General features: G+C 37.0%; 1 protein-coding gene across 4 annotated transcripts in view; it reads left to right on the forward strand.

The window, feature by feature from the left end:
* KDM4C (lysine demethylase 4C) overlaps nucleotides 1-24,669 on the forward strand; it is a 265,656-nt gene that overhangs the window by 1,672 nt on the left and 239,315 nt on the right. For all 4 annotated transcript variants that reach the window (XM_065655476.1, XM_065655477.1, XM_065655478.1 and 1 more), the window contains exons 2-3: nucleotides 14,435-14,600; nucleotides 22,975-23,150. In XM_065655476.1, the coding sequence (XP_065511548.1) occupies nucleotides 14,457-14,600; nucleotides 22,975-23,150 (320 nt within the window). In that variant the 5' untranslated portion in view covers nucleotides 14,435-14,456. The remainder of the gene's footprint in view (nucleotides 1-14,434; nucleotides 14,601-22,974; nucleotides 23,151-24,669) is intronic.

A 24,669-nucleotide genomic window follows, 5' to 3' on the forward strand; every position in this document is an offset into this window, starting at 1 on the left:
GGTGTTATTGATTGCTGGCAGCTGATGGTTTTCTTTCAGCTAAGTGCAGATATGGAAGCGGGTAAGAGCAATTGCCTTTCTAGGAACTGACCCAGGAAACATGATGTCTCAACAAAATACATGGGCTGTTGGATCAGTGTTAGAGGCAATGTATATAAGGGAAAAACCTTTAGTCAGTGTTTTTTTAAAACAAAAAAATCTGATTTGTTCTCTGATTTTTTTTTTTAAATGGTAAATATGACAGAAAAAAATCAAGTCCTGTAATTTTTAGTCCCTGATTATTGATGAGTATTGAGTACAGAATTTTGTATCTGTTGACCTCATTTCTAAAGAAATCAAGTAAATAATTCTGCACCAAATCTAAATGCACAATTACCACAGTAGTGCATTAAAATCAGAAAATCATGTTATCAGGTGCTACTTATTAGAATCTTCCTAAGCTATTATGAACAAGCTCAGTAATAATAAAAAGAATTGGTGATTTCATACCTAACTTCATGAAAAAATATTAGACTGAGTAGATTTAGGACTTCCTCAGTTTAAGCAGTTCTTTATTGGTCTGCTTCTTAGTTCTGCAATTAATTTGCTTTGAAATTTTCATTTTTTTTTCTATAATTGTCTTTTGCTGATAAGCAGGATCCCGAGCAGCATGTGAATGGGTATATGGTGGCGTCAGTTTTGGTCAAATTTGTTTTCTGAAGGTTATATTTTTATCCTACTACCCCCCAACATAAATTAAAAAAACCCTAATACATTTCGAAACACATTTTTAGTATAGGCCAAGCTTCAAAGAGAGTGTGTTTTACTGTAATTCTATGAATACAAGATATTTTCATGAGTGGTTCAAAACATGATATTCTGAAATGTTAAGATTTAAAAACTTATCTAGCAAAAAATGTCCATAGTCACTCAATAGCCTAATAGTTCATATCTTAAAACGATCAGGTGATGTGTTGAGTTCTTTCCTTGATTTTGATTTAGGTTCATAGACTGACTCATAATTAAGGTGTTTTCAAGAAATGCAGTATTTTATACTTGGAAGAGAATAATTGTGTAATAAAATCACGCAGTGAAGATGTTTATAACAATTTGCTGTTTTGAAGTCCAGAGTGCATTGTAAACTCTTGCTGTAGTTTTTGGTAGATAAAGACTTAGAGTGTACGTCAGGTTTAAGTGGCATTGTATATCATAATTGATGCTGTTGTAGGCTTGGATTTTGTTGCAACTTTATTCCGCCTGTTTAAAATTGTAGAGTTATGCATGCAAGTTGTTAACTTCGTCTGTGTGAGTAGTCCTACTTTTGAGTTATGCAAGCACTCATTTTTATCCTGAATTCTGTTTACCTCAAACTGTAAGAACTGAGGAGTATGTAAACGACAGAGTAGAGAAAAACTATCAGCTTTTTAATTTAAGAGTTTAAAATTCAAAACATATCTTCTTTTGAAGACTGTTGAAAAAAATTCAGTGTCTAATCAGTTTCACTTTCTGATTCTCAGACATGACAGGATACTTAATTGACTGTTGCAGATATTATAGGGGAATTTCACAAACAAGATATGTTCCAGTTCCTTTGTGACATTTCTGCCTGTAAAATCTAGAACTGGTCCATTGAGGCTGTTGTGATTTAGCTCAGTACGTCTATGATTTGGTGCTTTGCTGGGTTTTATCTAATAAAATTTAAATGCTAGTTGTTAGCGGGTAGTGTTTCTCTAAGAAGACCTAGATGACTACTTCTATTCATAATAGATGCTGTATTACAAAAATTGCTGTGCTGTGTCAGCTTTTATTTCATTTCCTTAGTTTCTTTCTTTGCTTAAAACATAATTTAAGTTGTTAAAATTGTAAATGAACCTATGGCTTTGGAGCTGGATAAATTGTTTATAATCAAACTGTTTTGAAAAAAGGGCAATTTAAATTTAAAACTAAAATTAAAACTGGGGAAAAGGGTAGAAGTCTGTAAACTGAGCTATGAATAAAGGTGTAGAAATAAAAATTTAAGGAACTGTAAGTTTTAGGAGTTAAACTCTTCATGTTTGGGTTTGATTTCAGAATATTTGATTTGAATAAATGATGACAAATATTTCAATCTTGAGATCAGTACAAATATCTAAAATTTGGCAAAATATTAGATAATGATAGAGGAAAAACTTTTTCTTGACTGGTTTGTCATTATCAGGGTTGTAGACGTGACTGATGTTTGAGCTGGGGAAACTTCTAAGTTTGCAGTGTTCTTTTCTTGTCCATGTGGAAATGTCTTCTTGATTTATAGTGATAGAAATCTTTGCAGTTTCCTGCTGTACAGATGTTAGCGGTATAGTTTCTTTTTGACTGAACTTTTTGCAGTGCAAAGCGATACGACATGCTAGAGCTGCAAGTTCAACAGAGGCACAATGTTGACTCTTCTTCTTGCTCCCTTTGTCTGTTATAATATTGTGGATTAGAGCCATGTGATTCCCAGCTACCAGTCTGTGAGTTCATTTTAAGTGGCCTGTCCCTGGTATTAAATTGTATGACATTTCAGTGGCATGTGATCGGTTTGGAGTGAGGAGTTTTTTGGTCGTGTGAGCTGAGCAGATGCTGCTTTCTCCACTGCTATGAAAATTATAGCAGACCACAGAAGTGCAGTATGGCAGGTGTCTCACTTCAGTGTGTGTACTTTCAATCGTAACAGCAGAAAGACAAGACGTGCGTGACTCTTCCCTAGCCACTAGATACTGGATCTGTGGTAATTTAGAACAAGGTATAGGGGCAGGGGAATCACGTGACGTCTTTGAATTACAAAAATCTGTGTGAGAGGAAGTGCTCGCTGTGAAGGTTAATAGTAGCTAGACCTTATTACAGGTGCAGAAATACAGTTTCAGGTGTGTCATAAGCAGCTTTAAAGGGGAAAAGTACATCATTTTGTTTCTCAGGTTATAGGTTTTTGGTCCTTTCCTTGTTCTGCATCTGATAAAGGATTTGCCATGTAGTAGTGACTTGTGAAAAATATTATCATAGTTACTATAGCATATCCCTGAAAAGAATGCTTGTGTTTTGATGTTAAGGAGTTGTGAAATCCAAGACAGTAAGGGTGTCTTTTGGGAGATCTGTAAAGGCAGTTAATAACAGGCCATATAGTTAGGGGGTTATTTTGGGAAATGCATATTGGCAGAAATGACAGACCTGGCAGAATTATTTAAAAGTGCTTGATTATGAGGCAGTTCACATCCACCACCTGCTATTTGTATCCTCAGGAACACTATAGGCTGCATTAGCAATGAGTGTTTTTGTGAACTTTTAGGTGCTTGTAAGCTTTTTGAAAACTGAGATCTAGGCCAAGCTGCTTTCCAGTCTCCATGAGGACTACACTCAAATTTGAGAATGTTGTTAAACAATTGTCTGAACTCAGGGTTTACTTGCATCTTGAATAGTGCTTACAGCTTTGGTATCTCTTTCCCCTGTCTAAAAGTAGTTTACTGAAACTGGTAAAGATCTGGAAATGGGATGCAGAAACGATCAGAAGTATGGAATGGATTTTCTGCAAGGAGGCTAGAGGCCTTCAGCTAATAAAAAAAAAGATTGTGGGAGGCCATGATGGAGATCTATAAGTAATGTGTGGTGTGCAAGTTCTCAGTGTGCACATAAGGTGTCCGATGAAACAAAAGTGAAATATTCAAAACATACAGAAGGAGATAGCATGCTGTTGATTGTGGAATGCTTTGTCACAAGGTGTTTTGGATATGAAAAGTCTACAAAGGTTCAAAATCATGGGAAGGCAAAAATCCATCAAAGTCCACAAAATGCAGTGATATCCTCTTTGTATAAGGATTTCTTGATCTGTGCATTGATGAAGACTGAGGTGGTATTCTTAAAGTGTAAGCGTAAGCTACCCCTACACTTTTTTTTCCCCCCCCCCCTAGATATTTGCTGTTAGCAACAGTGGAAACTTGATAGGTCTGACTTGCTATTGCTGTTGCTGGAGGCTCTTACATGCTGCTTCCAGCTAGGACTATGGATTTCATACCTGTGTTTTCATTAAAAAGAAAGTAAAAACCCTTGCAACGTGCCTTGCGAATAAAAATGCCCTTTGTTCCAGATCAATTGTTTCAAGACATTTTTTGCATGCTGTGAGCCTGGTGTGGGAGAAAAATGTCTGTGGAATGAATTCAGTTCATTTTTCAGTTCAGTATTTATGGGTTTAAAATATATAATTCTTATATTTTTTGAAATAATTGCTGTAAGTGTAGTACCAGGACATAGAATGCAAACTTGAAGTTTATGAAACTACTTAGAGCTTTATAGTCAAATTGGGATGGTTTTAGGAGCTTCAGAATATGGTTACCTGTCCAGATTCCTGGTTTCTTAAGTTTTTGTAACTGATTAAATAGATTGATACACCTAACATTTTTAAACTTGATTGATTCTTCCAGATGACTGCCGTGTGTCTGAATACATGCCTAACCATGAGATTTAGTTTATAAATGGCTTCATACCACAAATGCAAAACATTGTGGCCCATACATTTATTTTAACAGTTAATACAATAAAATAACATAAACAGCAGCTTTGGAATTCTTGATAAATAGGATATTTTCCCTTTTTGTAGGCCAGGTGCCTAAATTAGGCAGACATAATTTCCATGCACGCTTACTGTTATTAAAGGAACTATTCAAACATAAGTGTGCAAAACCAAATTACATTCAGAATTAACTATTTGCATGCTCAGTAATAGCTGGACATACAAGCTATGCTTTTACATTTCCAATTACCTGAAAGTCATTCCTGTATCTTGTCAGGGACTGCGCACTATTGCAATATCTTACATCTTTGAATTTGCTTTACAAAACAATATTGGGAGTTGGATGGTACATACTTACAGATTATGCAAAAAAGTTGAAAAAAATGATATGGGAAAAGGCAGAAGTGAATCTACCCATATCTGTGATAAAAACAAATTACTAGATGAGCTTATGGAGTTTTTACTTATGCTGCTTAGACTATTATAAAAACTTGGTTTTCTACTGTTTGCTTCCTTTCCAGCTCTTGTAGCGAGCTGGAAAGGATTTTTTTTTTTTTTCCAAAACAGCCTCTGCAATTAGGAGGTTAGTGGAAAAAATCAGAGTTTTCCTCAAGTTCTGTCAATAAAGTGTTTTTATTGAATGATTCCTCAAAAATGTTGGCTAGTACTTTATAATCTGAATGCTCTATCTTATTTTTTTAAATTGAAGACTTTTGTATCTGACGCCTGTTTTCAAGTAGATTATTTTGTGTTTTCTTTTAGATAAGCCTCAACAAAATGCTGTGGCTTTTTATGCATGCCCTTCTCTGGGCAAGTTTATTTTCTTGTTGTTAGCTATTTGAAAAAAGAAATATCAGAATGAATTAATTCTTCCTCAAATTTGTGTTGTCCCATAGTTAGCATGGGTGGAAAATTGCAAGAAAAGAAAAAGGGAAAATAGACATTTTAACTTGAATATCTGTGAGAACTGATGACCTTCAAAGGCTTGTTCTTTTTTCTTCCTGTCTTCCTTCTTTTTCTCATTTACTGAAGCTTGCTTTATGTTATTTATGTAATTTGAGTTGTTGAATAAAGGTTGTGGACATTGATGTTTTTATACGTTGAACACACAGAAAGAACAAAATAATCTGATCCTCCAAAATATGAATGGACTTATTTTATGATGCAGGTATGACACAAATGGCCTATAGTTATTTAGTGCTTTTCCATGTTAGCTAAAAATTTTTGTGTATAGCAGAGCAGATGTAACATGCAGTGTTTTTTCTCCTTTCTTGTTCAGGAGTGCTTTCAGTACAGGGGCCAATGTGGGCACTGTTTGGCGATCAAGAGATGCTTTCCCCGAAGCATCTTTGGAAGAACAATTGTGTCAAGTGGTTTAATGCTGGAATGTTTTGTTTTCCTGGTGGTGAGAGGTGGAACTCAAAGTAGTGGTTAGTTCATTTTACACTAGAACCAAAAGGAAGTGGATAGCCATTAAGGCAGAGAGAGAATACTGCAAGTTGGTTTCATGTAGTGAAGACTGCAGGTTTTTGTGCACTTTAACCAACTATGATTTAACACATGCTGTTTTTTCTGATGTGTTTCATTTTGTTTTAATAGAGCATTTTCCAATTGTGTTAATCAGTGCTTCGATTGTAATTTGATGAAACACAATTGCTAGTTTGAATTTCTATATTAGGTATCAAATAAATGAAACTTGGAAGATATTTTCCAATTCTAAGGATAATATATTCCATGTTCTTGTGAGGATATGGATGATTCTACATAGAAGAATGGTGTTTAACAGATAACTCTTCCACCAATAAATTATATTTAGTATCCTGACAGCCTTAAAAATATGGTAAGGTGTAGCCATTACAAAAAGCAGTCCACTGTTTTGACAGAGGAGACTGGAAATTGTAGCAGCCTGGGATTAATCTGGATAGTTGACATTCAGTTGGCTGTGGTGGGGTATAGGGGTTCTTTCCTTTTCTTAAGATAAAGAAGAAATAATCCTATAGATTCTGCACTTACTGAACAATCATTCAGAATAAAGTGTGTGTTCAGGCGTGAAATACGGTACATTTCTCTTTTGTAGATGTAGATAGTTAACTTGTCCCATATCTGGCCTTAGTTACTAATGTCAAAGCTTGCAGAAATTTATTATTTTCTTTCTTCATCTCTTTTCTGGATTTTTTTTTTTCCTTTTGCTTTGGCAGCCCCTGAGAAGTTTGTAGTCTTTAATCACCTTTTTGTTCTGGTAGTTAACGTATGTATTGAAGTATCAGGTTTGTTATGTTTGTACAAGCTATACAGTTTAAATATTACAGGATTTGTTTAAAAAGCACCCCCTATATTCCCCCCTCCCCCCATCCTCCTCCGTCATCATAAATGGTGAAATGCATTTGCATCTTGCACTATATACATACTGGTAGCATTAATGAGATTTTGTCTTGCTGTGAGTATATGAGCTTTTCTAGTGTTATACTTTGATACTTTGAATTAGATTCGTTAGATTTCTCAGGCCACATACTGACATAGATGTGGGTGAGTAAACTTTGCTGACTTCACATTCCCAATTCTGTAGTGCTAAGACAACTGTAGCATTAGTGTACTCCTGGCAAATGATTTGAAGGTCTTTTGACAAGTCCTGGCTATAAACTTTTTAAAAGGAGGATCGAATTCTTTAACCCAGTTATTGGCTCTTTAGCTGGCAGCTTCGAACAAGTTACATGCTTGCATTTTATCCAAATTTTGTGATGTTTAATCAGACCTGTTTTGAGACATAGGCGAACGACTTGGTCACCAAGAAATTCAAGATTTATGAGCAGGCTTTGCAGTTTATAGGATCAGGCTCATAGCTTGAGCTTGTTTGACTAAAGCTTTCCCATGATTAGCTAAGGAGCCTCTCTCACAGTAGTGTTATATAAAGTACTAATGCATGCTAATTTGAGTGAAGTATGTCTTCTCGTTTATTCACATTACCATCTGCTTTTCTGGATAGTCATGGGCAACTTTGTCAATGTGCAGTACTGTCTTGCCAGAGAGACAGAAAATGGCTGGTTAGAATGTTGATATTAGGGATTTAAAAGAACTATAAAAAAATCCTTGTATACATGTTGCTTGTCTTTCTATTTTGTAATGTGCAGCCTAAATGGACATACTGCGCTTGTTTCTACAACTTCGTATTTACTAATGTCTTGCACTTTTTTTTTGTGGAATACTAAATAAGACCTCTGAAAGTTTTATTTCTAAGCTCGTACAGCTCTGTAATATCACAAAACAGGTGGTTACGTATACACCTAAGTGGGATAGTGAAGACAGTGATAAGTATGATGGCAGTGTGGGTTTACTTTAGAATGACATCTTAGTAGTTGTGTTCTTGTCTGCCAAAGAACCTCTGAAGGCATCTTGACTCTTATACTGGCCTATATTTAATGCTTTCTTGTTTTAATGATTCGTTAGGGTATAACTTTTTTTTTGTATGTGAGAGACAGAGAAAAAGTAGGAATTGGTGGGAGAAAGTATGTAGGATTCTTGAATTCCACAAAGTCCTTGAGAGACTTACATAGTGTGTTAAAAGTTAATAGAATTGAATTGGAAGGCAACATTTTCTGCATTTTCTGGTTGGTTGGCAGCATAGCTTCCTTTGTTTTTTTTCCTTTGTAAATTTAAACCGTGTAACTCAGTACTGGTCGTTACTGTTTTAGACTGACATTTGTAAGGAGCACTACTGTAATAATAAAATTGTGAAGTGAATTTAAGAAGTCTCAACTGATAGATAATAGCTGTAAAGGTGTTAAATTACTAAGAAAATAAATAGTATAGTATAGTCTAATAAGAAGCAAATGGAATTCTAGTGTAGCAAGTACTGCATAGCCTTTATGACCTTTCTACAGAGGTTGTATAGTAGAATCTGCTCAAGGAGTGTTCTTACAAACATTGTGCTTGTCAAAGAGCTTTTTTAAGTTATGAATTCTGCTTGTGATATAGATTCATATTCATCACAGTACAATTCAGTTATATTCTTGAGCCTGGTCTTAGTTCCAGAGACTTTAAAGATACTAACTAGATTATTTTTTTACTTTGGTATGTTTTGCAAACAAGATTTTAGGAATCTAGTAGCCGGACAAGCATGCTGGCATGTCTGTTTGTGGCAGTTAGCATGAGTTATTCACCATTTATTAGTTTGATTAACAATCCTTAAATTAACTAATTTATTTGTTGTGGCTAAGTGCTAGGATATAGTCAGTTCATTTGGTAATTGGATGTTTGTTTCATACATTGCTCTTTTTAAAGAAGCTTGGGTATTAAAACTGATATGTTTTGATGAGGTGTCTTGGTTGAGAGGAATTTTTATAATATCAATTTATGCGATAATTAGTTTGTGCCTGTTGCTTGTAATTAGGCACTGGCCAAAATCACTCTGCAGTTTTTCTCTTAGCTGAACCACTTGGGTATGGCTTTTACTTGTCTCCTTACCCCCTCTCTTAAGGAATGTAAAAACTCAGTTACCTTTCAGACTTAGGCAAATTTAGTTTCAAAATTTATGGAAGACAGGGCCTCAAGTTTGTAGGAATACATACAGGCACTGTGCTTGCATATGTTTTGTGCCAACAGACAGAACTAGGATAAAAAGGTTGATATTAGATTTCTTTTTGAAACTGGCTTTTTATATGAGTGGTTTCATTTAATAAGTTTATGTAGAAACTGGTCAAGCTAATTGGTGAATGAAAGCTTTTGGAAATGGGCTTCACCTGTTATGTGGAAGGTGGTGTAGGTGATGTCTGGCACTGTGCACATGTATGAGCTGGCAGAATTCATTTGTATCTGTAACTTTGGCTTCGTGTGTTCAGCTGTGCACCTGCAAGTGTTTACTTACAGTAGTAGGTAGGAATAGCTCAGAATCAGAGAACTGTGGAGGTTTGAGAGGGCCTCTGAAGATCATCGGGTCCAATCTCCTTGCACAAAGCAAGCTCAGCTGCAATGGATTGCTCAGGCAGTGTTGAACTAGTTTTTGAATTATTGCCAAGGATGGGCACTCCACAACCTCTCTGAGCAACCTGTTCCAGTATTCGATCATCCTTATGCTATGTTTTTAATGATATTTAAGCAGAATTTTTACAATGTTTAAGCCCAGGACATTGCTAGGCACTTTTGCTGAATGGGCACATTGCTGACTTGTGTTCAACTTGATGTTGCCCAAATCCCCCACAGGTCTTTTCTGCAAAGTTGCTTTCCAGCCTGCTAGACCCCCAACTGGATTTGGTTCCATTCGCCACCACTCCTTGATCCACACCATCCAGCCATTTTTTTTACTCAGCAAAGAGTATGTCCGTCTAAGCCATGAGCTGCCAGTTTCTCCAGGAGAATGCTGTAGGAAACAGTGTCAAAGGTTTTACTGAAATCTAGGTAGACAAAATCCACAGCCTTTCCCTCATCCACTAAGCAGGTCACCTTGTCATAGAAGGAGATCAGGATGATCAAGAAGGACCTGCCTTTCATAAGCCCATGCTGATTGGGCCTGATCACCTGATTGTCCTGTGTGTGCCATGTGATGGCACTCACTATGATCTGCTTCATAATCTTCTCCAGCACTGAGGTTAGACTGACAGGTCTGTAGTGCCTCAGGTCCTCCTTCTGACCCTTCTTGTAGATGGGCATCATGTTTGCCGACTTCCAGTCAACTGGGACCTCCCTGATTAGCTAGGACTGCTGATAAATGATAGTGAGCACTTTTGCCAGCTCCCTCAGAACACTTGAGTGGATCCCATCTGGCCCCATAGACTTTTTCATGTCTAAGTGATGTAACAGGTGGTTAACCACTTCTCCTTGGATTATTGGGGCTTCATTCTGCTCCCCCTCACTGTCTTCCAGGTCAGGGGGCTGGGTACCTGGAACACAAATGGTCTTACTAAAGACTGAGACAAAGAAGGGACTAAGTACTTCAGCCTTTTCCTTGTCCTCTGTCACTGTGTTTCCCCCTGAATCCACTATCCTTAGCCCTCCTTTTGTTGCTCATATATTTATAGAATCATTTTTTGTTGCCATTTATAGCAGGAGCCAGATTCAGCTCTAGTTGGGCTTTGGCCCTTCTAATTTTCTCCGCGCATAACTTCGCAACATCCTTGTAGTCCTCCTGAGTAGCCTGCTCCTTCTTCCGAAGGTCATAAATTCTCCTTTTATTTCTGAGTTCCAGCCGCAGCTCTCTATTCAGCCAGGCAGATCCCTTTCCCCACCAGCTTGCATGCTGGCACACAGCGACAGTCTGTTCCTGCGCCTCTAAGATTACCTTCTTGAAGAGAGACCAGCCTTCCTGGACTCCTTTGTCTTCTGGACTGTCTCCCAAGGGACTCTGCCAACCAGCCTCCTAAACAGATCAAAGTCTGCCCTTTGAAAGTCCAAAGCAGCAGTTCTGCTGACTGCCCTCCTCACTTCTCCAACAATAGAAAACTCGATCATTTCATGATCACTATGCCCAAGGCAACCTCCAGACAACACATTACCCACATGTCCTTCTCTGTTCACAAACAACAGGTCCAGTGTGGCACCTTCCCTAGTTGGCTTCATTGACCAACTGTGTCAGGAAATTGTCTTCCACACACTCCAGGAGCTGTTTCGTCTCTGCTGTGTTGTATTTCCAATAGACATCTGGTAAGTTGACGTCCTCCATGAGAACAAGGGCCAGCGATCATGAGATTTCTCCCAGCTGCCTGCAAAATATTTTGTCTGCCTCTTCATCCAGGTTGGGTGGTCTGTAACAGTCTCCCAGGATATCTGCGTTGTTGGCCTTCCCCCTGATTCTTTATGGGTAAATGCTCCACCCTGTCATCACTATCATTAAGCTCTGTACAGTCAAACCACTTCCTATCATACAGGGTTACCCAGCCTCTTCTCCTTCCTTGCCTATCCCTTCTGAAGAGTTTATAACCATCCAATGCAGCACTCCAGTTGTGTGAGTCACCCCACCGCGTTTCCATGGTGGCAACTATATCATAGTTTTTATGCTTTTTGCAGATGAGTGATTTAAGTTTCTACTTGCTGCAGAACAATGTTTAGATCACTGGAACAAAGATGTGACAACAGATTTCGACGGCAAGGCCTACTCTATTACTTATGGAGGAAATACGCCAAGCAGAACCAGGCAAGAGTTGTTTTAGACTGATTTTTATGGAGACAGGAGATGGAAAAGCGTAAAAGAAGGCCCTCCCATTGAGTCACAGGGTTGAGAATGGACCCCCTTGCTTTCTAAACTCCTTCTCAGAGAGGAGGAGCCTGCACTCAGCTGGATCCAAAGTTAGCACCAGACTTGATCAACAGTTCAAGTCTAAGAGACTTAGCAGGTAAGGGACAACAGGTAAGGGATTATATGCATTTATGGCCAAAGGATTATACGTGCACACACGATTCTTTATATTGCTTGTTGAGGATTTCAAAGTTTCATTATCTTGCATCTCAACCTGCTTACCTCCTCTCCAGCGGCCAGGTGTCAGATCACTCTGAACTCTGGATCCCAGGTCTCTCAAAGCAGCTCTCAGGCACTGAAGCCCATGGAAGTAAATAATTCAGTGGAGTAGTACAGCAGCAGGGTTGACTTGAGCTGGGTGCCTCACAGAGGTCCCAGCCATGCATAGAAATCCCTGGGTTTTTATACCCTTACACATGCGCCTCACACCACGATTCAGCCCAACAGCAATATTTGAGTCTGGGGTCTTCTTGCTTCTCATGGGATCCTTTTCACTGATCTCAAATGGGCCTTCATTTTGTTTAGCTGTAGATATTGTTTACAGTTCATAGCCTTGAAGGTGTTGTCTGAATGAATCTTGTTTCTTGCCAGCAAAGTGCAGAACAGGATTTATCTCGCAGATGTCCACAATTGCTTTGTGTTGGCCTTGAAGAGGTTATTTTCTCTCCACTCAATTCCATTCTTCCCAGCAAAGTGCAAGCCAGGCCTTATGTTGCAGATGTCCACAGTAATCTGTAGCCTCTTTTGTTTCCATTAAGTAGATGCAAGTTTGGTAAATATGAGCAGAACTTTACAGCATGCAGTTCAAGATTACAGCAAATTCAGCTTACTAAGTAACATGAAGCAAACAGTATATTAAAAATCACACAACCTTGTAATTCTATAATTCTGTAATTCATTATGCTGTTACTTAAGCTTAATGATTGGTATGAAACTTAAGTTGGGGTCATCCAGTGATCTATGAGTAGTAGAAGATCATCCACACACAGCCAGCTTGTTCAGCAGAGAGAGCTCACAGTGGGCTCACCCAGGCTGTCGTATTTATGGAATAAAGTAGTTGGCTCATAGTCAAATTGCACACAGTGGGAAAGGTCTGCATGAGACTCCCTGCGCCCACGACTCATCGCTGTTCAGTGGTGTTCTTCCCTGTGGGTTTCCTAAAAAGAGTCCTTGGCCCGGCTGCAGCTCAGGCCTTTGCCTCCTTTGGAGTCTGTACCAAACTGCTGCTGGTGGGGTGGGCAGGGGGCACATTGAGTGCACCTGCCACACTGCTGCACCATGACTCCAGCTCCTCCTGTTTGTTGCCCATGCTGTGTGCATTGGTGTAGATGCACTTCGGTTGAAATGTAAATCCTGCCACCTTTCCGAGGGGAGATGCTCATGTAGAAGTTAGGGTATTTTCAGGTGGTTCTGTGGTTTCTAACACATCTTAACCCTTGCATCTTTGCTGCTGCATGGATTTCCATCCCCTGTCTCCACTGAGACAGCAAGACCTCACTAGCACACTGTCCCTTAAGCACTGGCATGCTGCCATCAGGCTTCTCTCTAGTGAGCCTGGTTTTATCCTTTTTCCCCTTCATACCTAGTTTTAAGCTCTTTCAGTGAGACGTGCTAACCCCTGTGCAAAGATCCTTTTCCTCCTTTGAGACAGTTACATCCAATCTGTTGCCAGTGGCCCTGGTGGTGTGTAGACTGACCCATGATCAAAAAGTCCCAAATTCTGATGGTGACACCAGGCTCAGAGCCAGGTATTGATCTGCTGGCTCTTCCTGTTTCTTCCCTCGTAATTCCCTGAAACTGGAAGGACAGAGGAGGACACTATTTGTGCTCCTGATCCCTTAACCAGTCATCCCAACGCCCTGAAGTCTCTCTTGATTGCCCTTGGGCTTCTTGTTGCAACTTCATCGCTGCTTACCTGAAAAATCAATAATGGATAATAATGTGAGGGTTGTACGAGAAGAGGATGGCACATGGTGATGTGTAGTTGGAAACTGCCATACCTGCTGAAGCTGAAATGTATCTGTCAGTTGCCTGACTATCAGTCCTTTCATGATTACTGTATCTTGGTATGAAACAGAAATATGACCTTGTTTTCAGCCATCCTAGATGCTGAAATGGAAATAAGAGGAAACACCCGTTATTTTTACATGTGTCACTTGCGTGCTTTGTTTCTGTTGAAGAGAATGAGGGCTAGAACAGTCCTGTTGTTAAACTGCTGATATAAGAGTTAGGAAATCCAGGTGTTCTTTCTCTGTGTTTGCAGTGTGAGTGGGTAGTCACTAATCATTTTTCTCCATATACTAAATGAGAATAGTAATATTTTATCAAATGTGTAGCTCTCTTACTCCCGATTGTGCATGTGTAATGTAAATCTCTGGACTGAGAAATGCAGCAACCTGCAGATGGATCAATACAAGGAGATGCTAGTATGGTGTTAAAGGTTAACTTAAGAAAATGTGCTATAAAAGCAGAGGTATGGACTGGACTGTATAAGCGTCACTCATCATAGTGTTTGTGCTGGATACGGGCTAAGTATTCCTAAAAGAGTAAGGAGAATAAGTAAACATTTGTTTTGTGCGTTTTATACCAGTATGGGCAGAGGATTTTGGAAGCTTTTTTCCTGTTTGAAACATGTATGTCAAAATGAGAATTTTTTTAATAGATTATTCTCTTCAGTGTATGTTATTTTTTTTCTTTTTTCTTTTTTTAAGGCTGGATTGGAAGTGAACCACAATGGCTGCTGTCACCTCAGATAGTCCTCCAAACCCAAGCTGCAAAATCATGACGTTTAGGCCTTCGATGGAAGAATTCAAGGAGTTCAACAAATACTTAGCTTACATGGAATCACAGGGTGCTCATAGGGCTGGAGTTGCGAAGGTAAACATCTATAGCTTAGGTGGAGAATTGTTCCGAATAACTGTTTTCCTGGTATTTGTATTTTGCCGATTGAAAAACTGACCGTTTCAGTATTTAACATTTTTTCCAAATGATTTTTGATGAATAGATACCGATCTGTTACTGTTTTAAGAAACAGCTTTTTGTTATCTCTGATGTTTAATGCAAACTAATGAAGATGATGAATGCTCTCTTTTCTTTGTCAATTGTTTCCATGTTTACAATAGCAAAAGAGGATCTCTTCTTAAGGCAGATTTAAACTAGTTTTGGGCAAATTAGAACAAAATAGGGAATTCATAGTATAAATTGGAAAGTACTCATCTACCAGATGTTGAACTCAGTCTTTTAGGCTTGTGTATTCCTTTACTGAAGCACATAGTCCCTCTATGGTGAGTGGGTGTATGCATGAAGATAGTGAGGCACTGTTTGAATGAAAAGTTTTCTTTTTAATGGTGATGATGTTATCTTTTTGTTAGTCAGAATCTGAGGTACACTAACTACCATTGAACAATGATATATCTAGGATCTTACAGCAGGTGTTCCTTTGCTAGCAGAGGGTGATTGTCAGAGAATAAGTCTGATGTAATTTTGTGTTACACCACATGAGTATTTCTGTCTTATCTGTTTTGCCACTTTTCAAACCAGCATGACACAATGTAGGTCTAGAAATCCTAGCTTAGTTATTTTAAGTAGTCACTGGGAAGAGCCATCTCTGTCACCGAGTTCTTAAGCTAATATTGCAAAGTCAGGACATTTAAAAATGGAGAGAAGAGGAAAAAAAACCCTGCAATTTTTGATTTCCCTGTGCCCACTCCCTCTTCCCTGCTTCCTGTAAAACAAAGCAAAACTGAACCCCTCACACCTTGAAAACGCTGTAGTTCATTTGTTTTCTGATTTCTGAGGGTGGACTACATATAGGTCTTATTTTCAAATTCTTCACTGCGAACAGGAGTAGAAATGTGATAAAAAGATGACACAGGAAAGCCAGAGCTGAATTTTTCACATATGCAGCTGTATTGTGGAACCTATTTGTGTGAGGATGAACTGTTCTAGTCCTTTTGTCTTGAACAGCAAACTTAGCAGGAAATTCATCATAATGACATCTGCTGTGCAACAGATTTACTCCATTAACATGTATGTGAGCAAGAGATGCTAGCTATGTATTATTCTGTGGATTACGTATATGGACTTAACATAAAAAAAAATAAATTACTGTTTGTATAAATAGCTTTATTTCAACTGTTGGTAGTTTCTAATCCTGTTTCGTGGATATCTGGCCAAAGAAACAGAAGGCACCTTATGACCAGCCACTGAGATGATACTGATTTTCTTCTATTTCAATTTGTTTATTCATATGTAATGTACTTGCTTTCTTTGGTATGTTGTGTGTAAAACAGGTATGCATAAATTGTACTCCTTGCTTTCTCTGATTATATGAAAAAGCTATTATATGAGCCAAGATTAGTGTGTAATATGTTTGGGTGGAGAAAAAAACAAACAAACACAAAACCAAGCCAACACAAAAATTGAATTAGTTTTGTTTAAAAAGAAGAATATTTGTGACATGCTATTTATCATGGCTATGTCTGTACTGGACTACAACTTTTCATTTGTTAGTGTTCAAAACCAGAAGCTTCTTAATATGAAAAAAAAGCCCAAACCTTAGATTTCATTTTCCTTTAAAAATTGTATATACTTACCTCTTTAGACAATTCTCAGGAGGTATATCATCAAAATGGTACCGTAATCCTTAAAAAGCCTATGCAAACTTCTTATTTCTGAGACATTCAGAATAAATAAAAGCTTCAGTTCTTCTCCACCAGGCTTTTTCTGTGCTTCTTCTCTTCTGTCAAGGATTGAAGCAGCTGGGAATGCTGGTCAGTGGCTTCACATGGTGCTAAGTGCTCCTCTGAGGCTGCTGCTATACTTAAGATGAATTGTGGGACTAAAATATGTAATAGATTGAGCTTAGTGTACTAGTCATTTGTGTGTGTGAACTTTAGGATATCTGGAAAAGGAGACTCTTCCATGTCTTGACATTCTTGGTTGCAAAATTTCAGAGAGTAGGAAGTGTAAAAAGATAATGAATTTGTCTTATTGGAAATATTATTCAGATTTTTTTTTTTTTTTGAGACATGAGTGTGGCTCCAGTCTTGTTCTGTTTTGATTCCTTATCCTGATTTCTAGTTCTGGTTCCTTTTCTGCCATCTAGCAATTAAACCTCCATGTGCAACCAGTGTAGGAAAAAAGGGCAGAGGCATTGAGGATGTCCCGAGGAAAGCAATGGGCATAGTAATATTAGGAAAGAATGCGAAAGAAAACAATACAGAACAGTTTTGCCTTTATTGTATACTTTAGAAATTCTGTAATATTTCTGTCATCTTCATAACTTTATACTGCTAGTGGTGTTCTACTTTCTTCCTCTGGTGAAATCTGTAAGGAGGTATCTTTGGAGGTTCTGGGTAGGCATAATTTTCTGCAGTAACCAAGCATGAAATTAGTTCCTGCATATATGAAGTGTGTATGATCTGAATATTCACTTGTTACTAAAAGGCAAATATGACATAATATCTAGAAAATTATACTAGTGCTGTTATTTTTAAAAGAGTTGCACTTAATGTTAATATGCAAACTTTATTTCCTGTAAACTTTGTTTTGAAGTCGAAACACCTTAAAAGAATATTCTAATGGGCCAAAGCAGTAGTTTTCTTTTTAGGTTAGGCACATGAATGTGTTAAACTTTTTAAAAATACTGGATGCAACAGTGTTATCTAGCAAATGTTTCAGTATTTTAAAGAGTATAATGCACATGTTGGGTGTGGAATGGATGCAGGCATATACTGTATTTAATTTACTTTAGCACTAATCTAGTCAAAAATCAATCTGTAAAATGGTGATCATGGCAACAGAGGAACAGAGGTCAGGCTGTGGTCTTAGTCACCATGGGGCAATGCTGCAAGATGTAGATTAGAATCCCATAACAGTTGAAAATGAACAGGGAGTCCATTGTAGTAATTTAAGTGACAATCCAAGTACTTCAGAGAAAGTACTTCAGATACACTGTTTAACATGTATTAATTTTTAAATTTTCAAACAACTTCTATTTTTTAATATAATTAAATACAAATTGAAACCACCTTCTTTCCTGATGAGATTATGAGTTACTTCCTTAAGGATGAACCTTGCAATGTTGTTGCCATTGTCAAATCATACCTCTTTATTTTGTAATTTTATCAGATTGAAATAATTTTTTTTTTTTTTTTCAGAAAAGGAAATGAAATTTTTTTCTGGCTCTCTGATTAACATCATCTCTCAATGAGATGATTATTAGATCTCATTATCAGATAGTAGGGATGGAAAAGTTTGGCTACAGATTACTGTTCTCTCAAATTGTACACATACATGCAATTAAGAGAAACTGGAAATTAGTGGAGTTTTAAAAATAATTCTGAGATTTGATTTACAGAGTTTGTCACTACTCTTGCAGCACTTAGAGTTTCATCCTGTTTCTGTTTGAAGTCACTAAAATTGAACATATCTGATAAGGGCAGAATTCGACCATGTAGTCATGGATTTGTGATAATTTGCATAGTATAATTTGGCTTGTTTGAAGTTAATATCTGCATGTTTGTATGACTGAAAATGTGTGTCTCCATTTTTGGCCATACACCTAGGATTTAATTCCCATTCTAGCTGTCACGTTTCAGAACCATTTGGGAAGCTCTTCTTCATGTACAGGTTGTATAAATGTGATAGTACCAGGAGCACAAAAAATATTTTTATATATGTGTTTATATGAATCTGGGATATCTGCTGACCTGGGTTTACAGGGCACCTGGAATAATGTCTATGATACAAGAAAGCATAACAAAACCTTTTAAAAATGATTAATTACATTAGTCATGTTTCAGTTGTGCTGTGGCTGAGGAAGGGCTTTACTAGCCACACCATGTAGGTCTGCTTTCCCCTTCTGCTTGATACTAGAACAGCAGTTAAAGACTGTCTAGCTGTTTTCAGCCTGTCAGTTAGTTGATACATATTACTCAGTTGTCTTGAGACTTCTTATATTATGATTTTCATTATTTTTGATATATCTTGAAACTTATATTTCTACATAAAAAATATAGCAACTAAGTATTTTTAAAACAAATCTTATCAAGTCTGTAATTCATACTGCGAAAGTTAAAAGGACATTTTCTGAGTTTTGGAAATTGGTTTTAAAATAATAAGAATAAAATATTTTTTCCTGTTTCAATAGTGGTATAAAACGAACTTAGAGAGGACCTAATTTGTATTGTCTAGGATGTACGGACTCAAGTATGAATCCAAAGAGAATGAAGACTACCAAAGAAAGTATATGCATATACAGAAACAGTAATTTAACCTTTGAACAGAGATCATAAGCAGAGTAGGCGTACCCAACACTCAAAGTTAAATATGAAAGTCTAAGGAGAGAAGATGTCTTACCTGTGCAGAGGAATACATGTATGTAAATGGGGATAAAATGACTAAGGCTTGCACATATTGTAGGAGAGGTGCAGTGTGAGGAATAAAATGACTTTAGGAAAAAAAAAAAGTTCCAAACACTATGCCTGAAACAAATTATTAAGGTACTAGGCAAACAACACTAAACTCTTTCCAGAGCGGATAGTATACTGTGGCATCCCTGGAGCAAATTGGCTAAAAAATTACAATTAGGCTTTTAAAAGTCTGGAATGAGTTTTAGGCATAGATAATGTATTTTAGTTTTACTGTTACAGATGATTTTAAAAAGGAAAACAAGGAATGAAAGCAACAGAATAAATGAAAAACAAGGCACACTGATAGATCAGTCGTTCTTTACTTGAATAAGAAGTGTTTTGGAATCTCAAACTGTATTTTCATAGGCTGAAATAGTTAAATTAATTTGCAGTCTCATTGGCAAGTAGAGAAGTAATTTTGGAACATGATACTGAAAATAGATGTTGGCAAGTACAAGAAAAACAATTTTCAGAAGAGTTGGGGCAGAAGTAACTACACAGAAATAGTAGCCAGTGACATTTAGAATCAAATGTAGAACAGGAGATTATGACAATATGGAAGAAGATTTAACAGAAATTTATGCATCGATAGCACTATGAAATAACCTCAGTTATACTAACGTGCAGCATTCGTGGAGGAGACTGAGCGGTAGTTATAATGAAGACATCCCTATCTGGAACTGAAAATATATTGTGTTAAATAACACTAGATGGTGTTAATATGCTTAGGATGTTTGAGATACATATATATAGATGTATATAAATGAGAAAGCCTTGCCTTGGGTTTTTCTTTTTTTTGTTTTGTTTTTTGTTTTGTTTTGTATTTCTTTTTTTTTTTTTTTACATTGGAGCGTTGAATGGCTTGACTGATGAATTCGATCTAGGTTGCTTACATGGAATAAACATAACTTGCCTAACTTTGAAGAGGTTATTTTTACTACAGGGAATGTGAAGAGGCTTCAGTAAGACAGGTCAGTGGTAAAAGCTCAGAGACCTAGTCATTAATTCCGTCTCTGATACTGACTAGCTGTGTGTTACTTTGGACAGATATTTTAACATATCCAGTCCTTGCCCTAACTTTTGTTAGAAAACACAACTTCTTTGGGGCAGGGACTTTATTGTCTTTTACAATGATGCTTAGCATATTTGAGGTACTAGAGAGAGTGCAGAGAAGGGCAACAGAACTGGTGAGGGCCCTGGAGCACAATCTGATGAGGAGCAGCTGAGGGAACTGGGGCTGTTCATCCTGGAGAAAAGGAGGCTGAGGGGAGACCTGATCACTCTCTACAACTACCTGAAAGGAGGTTGTAGCATGGAGGGGGTTGGTCTCTTCTCCCAAGTAGCAAGTGGTAGAACAAGAGGAAATGGCCTCAGGTTGCACCAGGGGAGGTTCAGATTGGACGTTAGGAAAAAATTCTTCCCGGAAAGGGTTGTCAGGCATTGGAACAGGCTGCCCAGGAAAGTGGTGGAGTCACCATCCCTGGAGGTGTTTAAAAGGCATTTAGATGAGGTTCTTAGGTACACGGTTTAGTGCCAGAGTTAGCATATGGTTGGACCTGATGATCCTGAGGGTCTCTTCCAACTGAAATGATTCTAAGATTCTATATGAATGCCTAGAGAATCCAGTTCTGTAACTAATACTTTAATTACAACTATAATAAACATGATCCAGTTACCTGGAAGGGGATCTTTTGAACCTGTATTCACAAAAATATTTTTATTGCTTAAAACACACTGACCTTGAATTAAATAAAATAATGCAAATTTTGCTTTTCAGTATTCATATACTTGAGCCAAACCTACAAGTTCATGCTTAATAATCATGAAAATGGAAATCTCTGTGCACATATTTGATTTCTATGCATATATTCAGAATGCATAACTTCTCTGCTTCCCAACCAACGTTTTGTATTTTCTTAATGTGCATATAATTTAATATATTGTGGAAGAAATAAGGAGGATTCACAAGATGATTCAATTATTTTTTTTTCGCTAAAAGTAAACAACACTGAAACTTGCTAAGTGGTCCCTGTGTAACTGAAGTCCCATGGAATCTGAGATGGAAAAAAGAAAAAGAGGGAGTTGCAGCTGTGTAAAAAGTGGATAAAAATGCCTGTTTATGTTTGTGCTGGTTTGACTGAAGGCAAGTTAATTTTCTTCATGCAGTTAGAAACCTTTATTTCTCCTAGCTGGCTCAGTTGTTTGGATTAGTTTGAGAACAAGAAGATAACAGCTCGGGACAGAGTCAGTGTTTTTCTTTCCAGTGTCTTTGAGTTTTTTGAACAAAAGAGAATGTAAGAGCTGCTGTTATCTTAGTTGTTTTCTGGGAGCCAAGATCTTTTCTGAGTGCTCTGCCCACAGGTGTGAGGCAGCGAGGAAGGAGGACAGAGATGGGACAGACCTGACTGACATCCATTAGGTACAGAAATATGTTACTATCTGTAACTTTTCTTCAGCTTGGTGTTTCAGTTTTGGTGTGTGTTTACTAGGATGAATGGTCTTGATGAGATTTCTTTGAGGGGTGGACTATTTGATTACATTAGCATTACAATTTGCCCATTTGTGTTTGTTTTTTCAAAGGTAGAAAATGATCTCCGAATCTGTCTGTATTATTTTTTACAAGTATTTACTTTGTCGGAGTGATGTAATAGCAAAATCTTTAAAGGACAATGTTGTGTGGAATCCTGAAATGCTGTTAGAGGAACAGCCTAGCTAGCGTAGTGTAATGGCTGCCTCTAAGATGGGAATTAATTATTCTGGTAATGTAATTTGTATGTTGTAGATGCATGTTTATGAAAGCCATCCTACCTTGTTGTATGTTGCTTTTAAAGTTTCCAAGCCAAGGCTTGTGAAGATTTGATTTGAGCACCACAGAAAATAACTAGTATAATGAGTGGATCAAGGAACATATCATTGAGCCTTTTGGCAAGTAAAAGTTCAAAACAAAACCAAGGATATATATTAAATATGCCTGTGTTTTCAAACTGTTATAATTTCAAGTCTGGAGAGTTTTATGTTTCCAGATAAAATGGTATATGCAAGGAATATTCAAAGTTACACAGCCTGCTAAAGAATGCTGATATGACTACAGGCTTCTTTGAAATTCCTAATGACTTTATTGCTAACACTTTGGAATCTGCTGAGGAGTTTTCTTAGATTTTGGGCAATTCTGTGGTATTTGAAATAAAAGTGTTAGCTTTACAACTGATTAATCTGCATATAGCTTTACTCTTTAATTATGAAGTTTAAATCACGTTAATATAAAAACTAGTATATCTAAATTAGTGCAAACTCTCAATATAATAGAGTTGTACTCTGTAGTTTTATGGGGAGTAAGTTAAACACACTTTAAAATCTAAAGTCCTCTAAAATAACTATATTTTTTCATTTTTCAGTAAGAAATAGTTATTCATACTGTTTACACCAAATAACGTTTGGACAGTAGATAACAGAGGATAACAATTTTATATCGTGGAGTACAAAATGTTTGTGAATTATAAGGTTTTCTGATGATAAAATGTTTGTCTGTTCTGTTATTTCACGTGTGAATGTTTGCACAGTTGCACATGATTGAAATGCTGTAGATCAGTGAGTTAGCGCTTCTGAACTGAGGTGACACTATGTCCATTTTTAATTGGTTTCTGCATTGTTTAGTAGTACTTACATGGTCAGTCAGTTATTGTGAAACACCCTGTTAAACAAGCGCTCATTTGATTGTGTGGGAATATTTCACTGGTTCTTTTGATTTTTTTTTTTTTTTTTTTCCCCCCCCCCAGAATATTTTGAGTTGGTATTGCAACTATTGATGTCCTGTTTGTTTATTTCTGAATTTAAAGGTTATACCACCAAAGGAGTGGAAGCCAAGAAAACATTATGATGATATTGAAGATTTGGTGATTCCTGCTCCAATTCAGCAGATGGTCACTGGCCAGTCGGGGCTCTTCACACAGTACAACATTCAGAAAAAGCCAATGACAGTGAAGGAGTTCAAGCAGCTGGCCAACAGTGACAAGTATGTATATGGGGGGTCTTGCTTAAAAAGACAAATATCTGTTCACTTATTGTGGTTTCTTTGAATTGTGCTGGGCAGCTGGTGTGTGTGTTTTGTTTTGTTTTTTTTTTCACCTATTCAGTAGATATTTTCCTGTCTCCTAAGTTGTAGAAGGATACCACAATATATCTTGTTTGTGTTTCTGTCACTGAAAGCATCTGGTACTGTGGCAACAAGAAAGCATCTAAAAAACTTGAGACATAATGCTTTCTGTCTACCTTTTTTCTTTCTGTTTTAACAAATGTTTATGTTGAAAATAATTAAGATGATACAGACTTATATCTGAGTTTTATTTTGATTACACTTATTAATGTTTAATATTTTTTTTGGCCTAGATACTGGAATGTAATTATTTTTCAGAATTATCATGTATTTCTCTAACCAACATTTTTTAACTCGCCCAGAAGTTTTTGCATTAATGTAAAAGAACTCAACTGCTCCTAGCAAATGCCTGTGTTCCAGTTATGGCCAGATGGGTATTAAGGGAGGAGAAAAAAGTCTATGAAGGGTTAGGTGCTATACTGAAAAGTTTCAAATTGGTGGGCATTCCAAGAAAAGGGAAGCAATAGGATGAATTTTTCCCCATTCCTTTTGTCTGCATAAAAAGAATAAATTTTGCTTCTGTATTTCCTCAAAACTGACTGAAAATAGTTTCTGGAAGGTGAGTCAAAGGATCCTAGAGATAAAAGATATTTGAATATAATGAAGGAAGGTAACACTGCCCTAGTTTGAAGGAAAGTTTCTCTCATAAGTTCATTCAAGAAATTAAGAGGTAAAAAGAGAAGCTATTATCAAGATTAGGAAAAACTAGGACGTGAAAGGCTTTTAAAGAGGCTTTTCAGCAAATGTTCCATAATATTCATGCCGTTGTAAAAGTGCAAAACTGATCTCCTTACTTCAATTAAAAAGGATCAGTATGTTTCTACCCATTTATTACTTGCGAAAAACTGATGTTATCATATTTACAGTTTTCTTCCTCTGGTAAGTTGGAATGGGAACCTATTTTGTAGTTCTTAAAATTATTATTTCTTCAGTAACTGCGAGAGTGGAGAATAAAATATAAAACCTGTGTGGTATCCGTAGTAATTTTTTATTACACCTGTTCATATATGTTTAAAGTTTACATTAGATTAATGCACGATAAAATAATAAATCGTAATTTCTTAAAATAGTTTGATAATGCAAAATACTATAAAGGTTTTAATATATATCACAGTGTTAGTTAAGTTTATTATGTTCTTCATCATGGAAGATATTTTGGAAGTGTTTCTGATTTCAGTTTTTAAGTTTTTTACTGAAATCAGTTCACAACATCATAGATGAAGTTAAGAACAGCTGGGAGGGCTTCTTATCTACAGGTGTTTAAAAAAGATGGACCCAACATGTTACAATTACACAAAAATTTGCAAACAGTTTAATGAGTTACCAAGTTTTAGTAACCTTTTAATAAATGCTCTATGTTCCCTCCACCTGCTGTATG

Source organism: Caloenas nicobarica, chromosome Z, assembly GCF_036013445.1.
Source record: "Caloenas nicobarica isolate bCalNic1 chromosome Z, bCalNic1.hap1, whole genome shotgun sequence".
Classification (NCBI taxonomy): domain Eukaryota; kingdom Metazoa; phylum Chordata; class Aves; order Columbiformes; family Columbidae; genus Caloenas; species Caloenas nicobarica.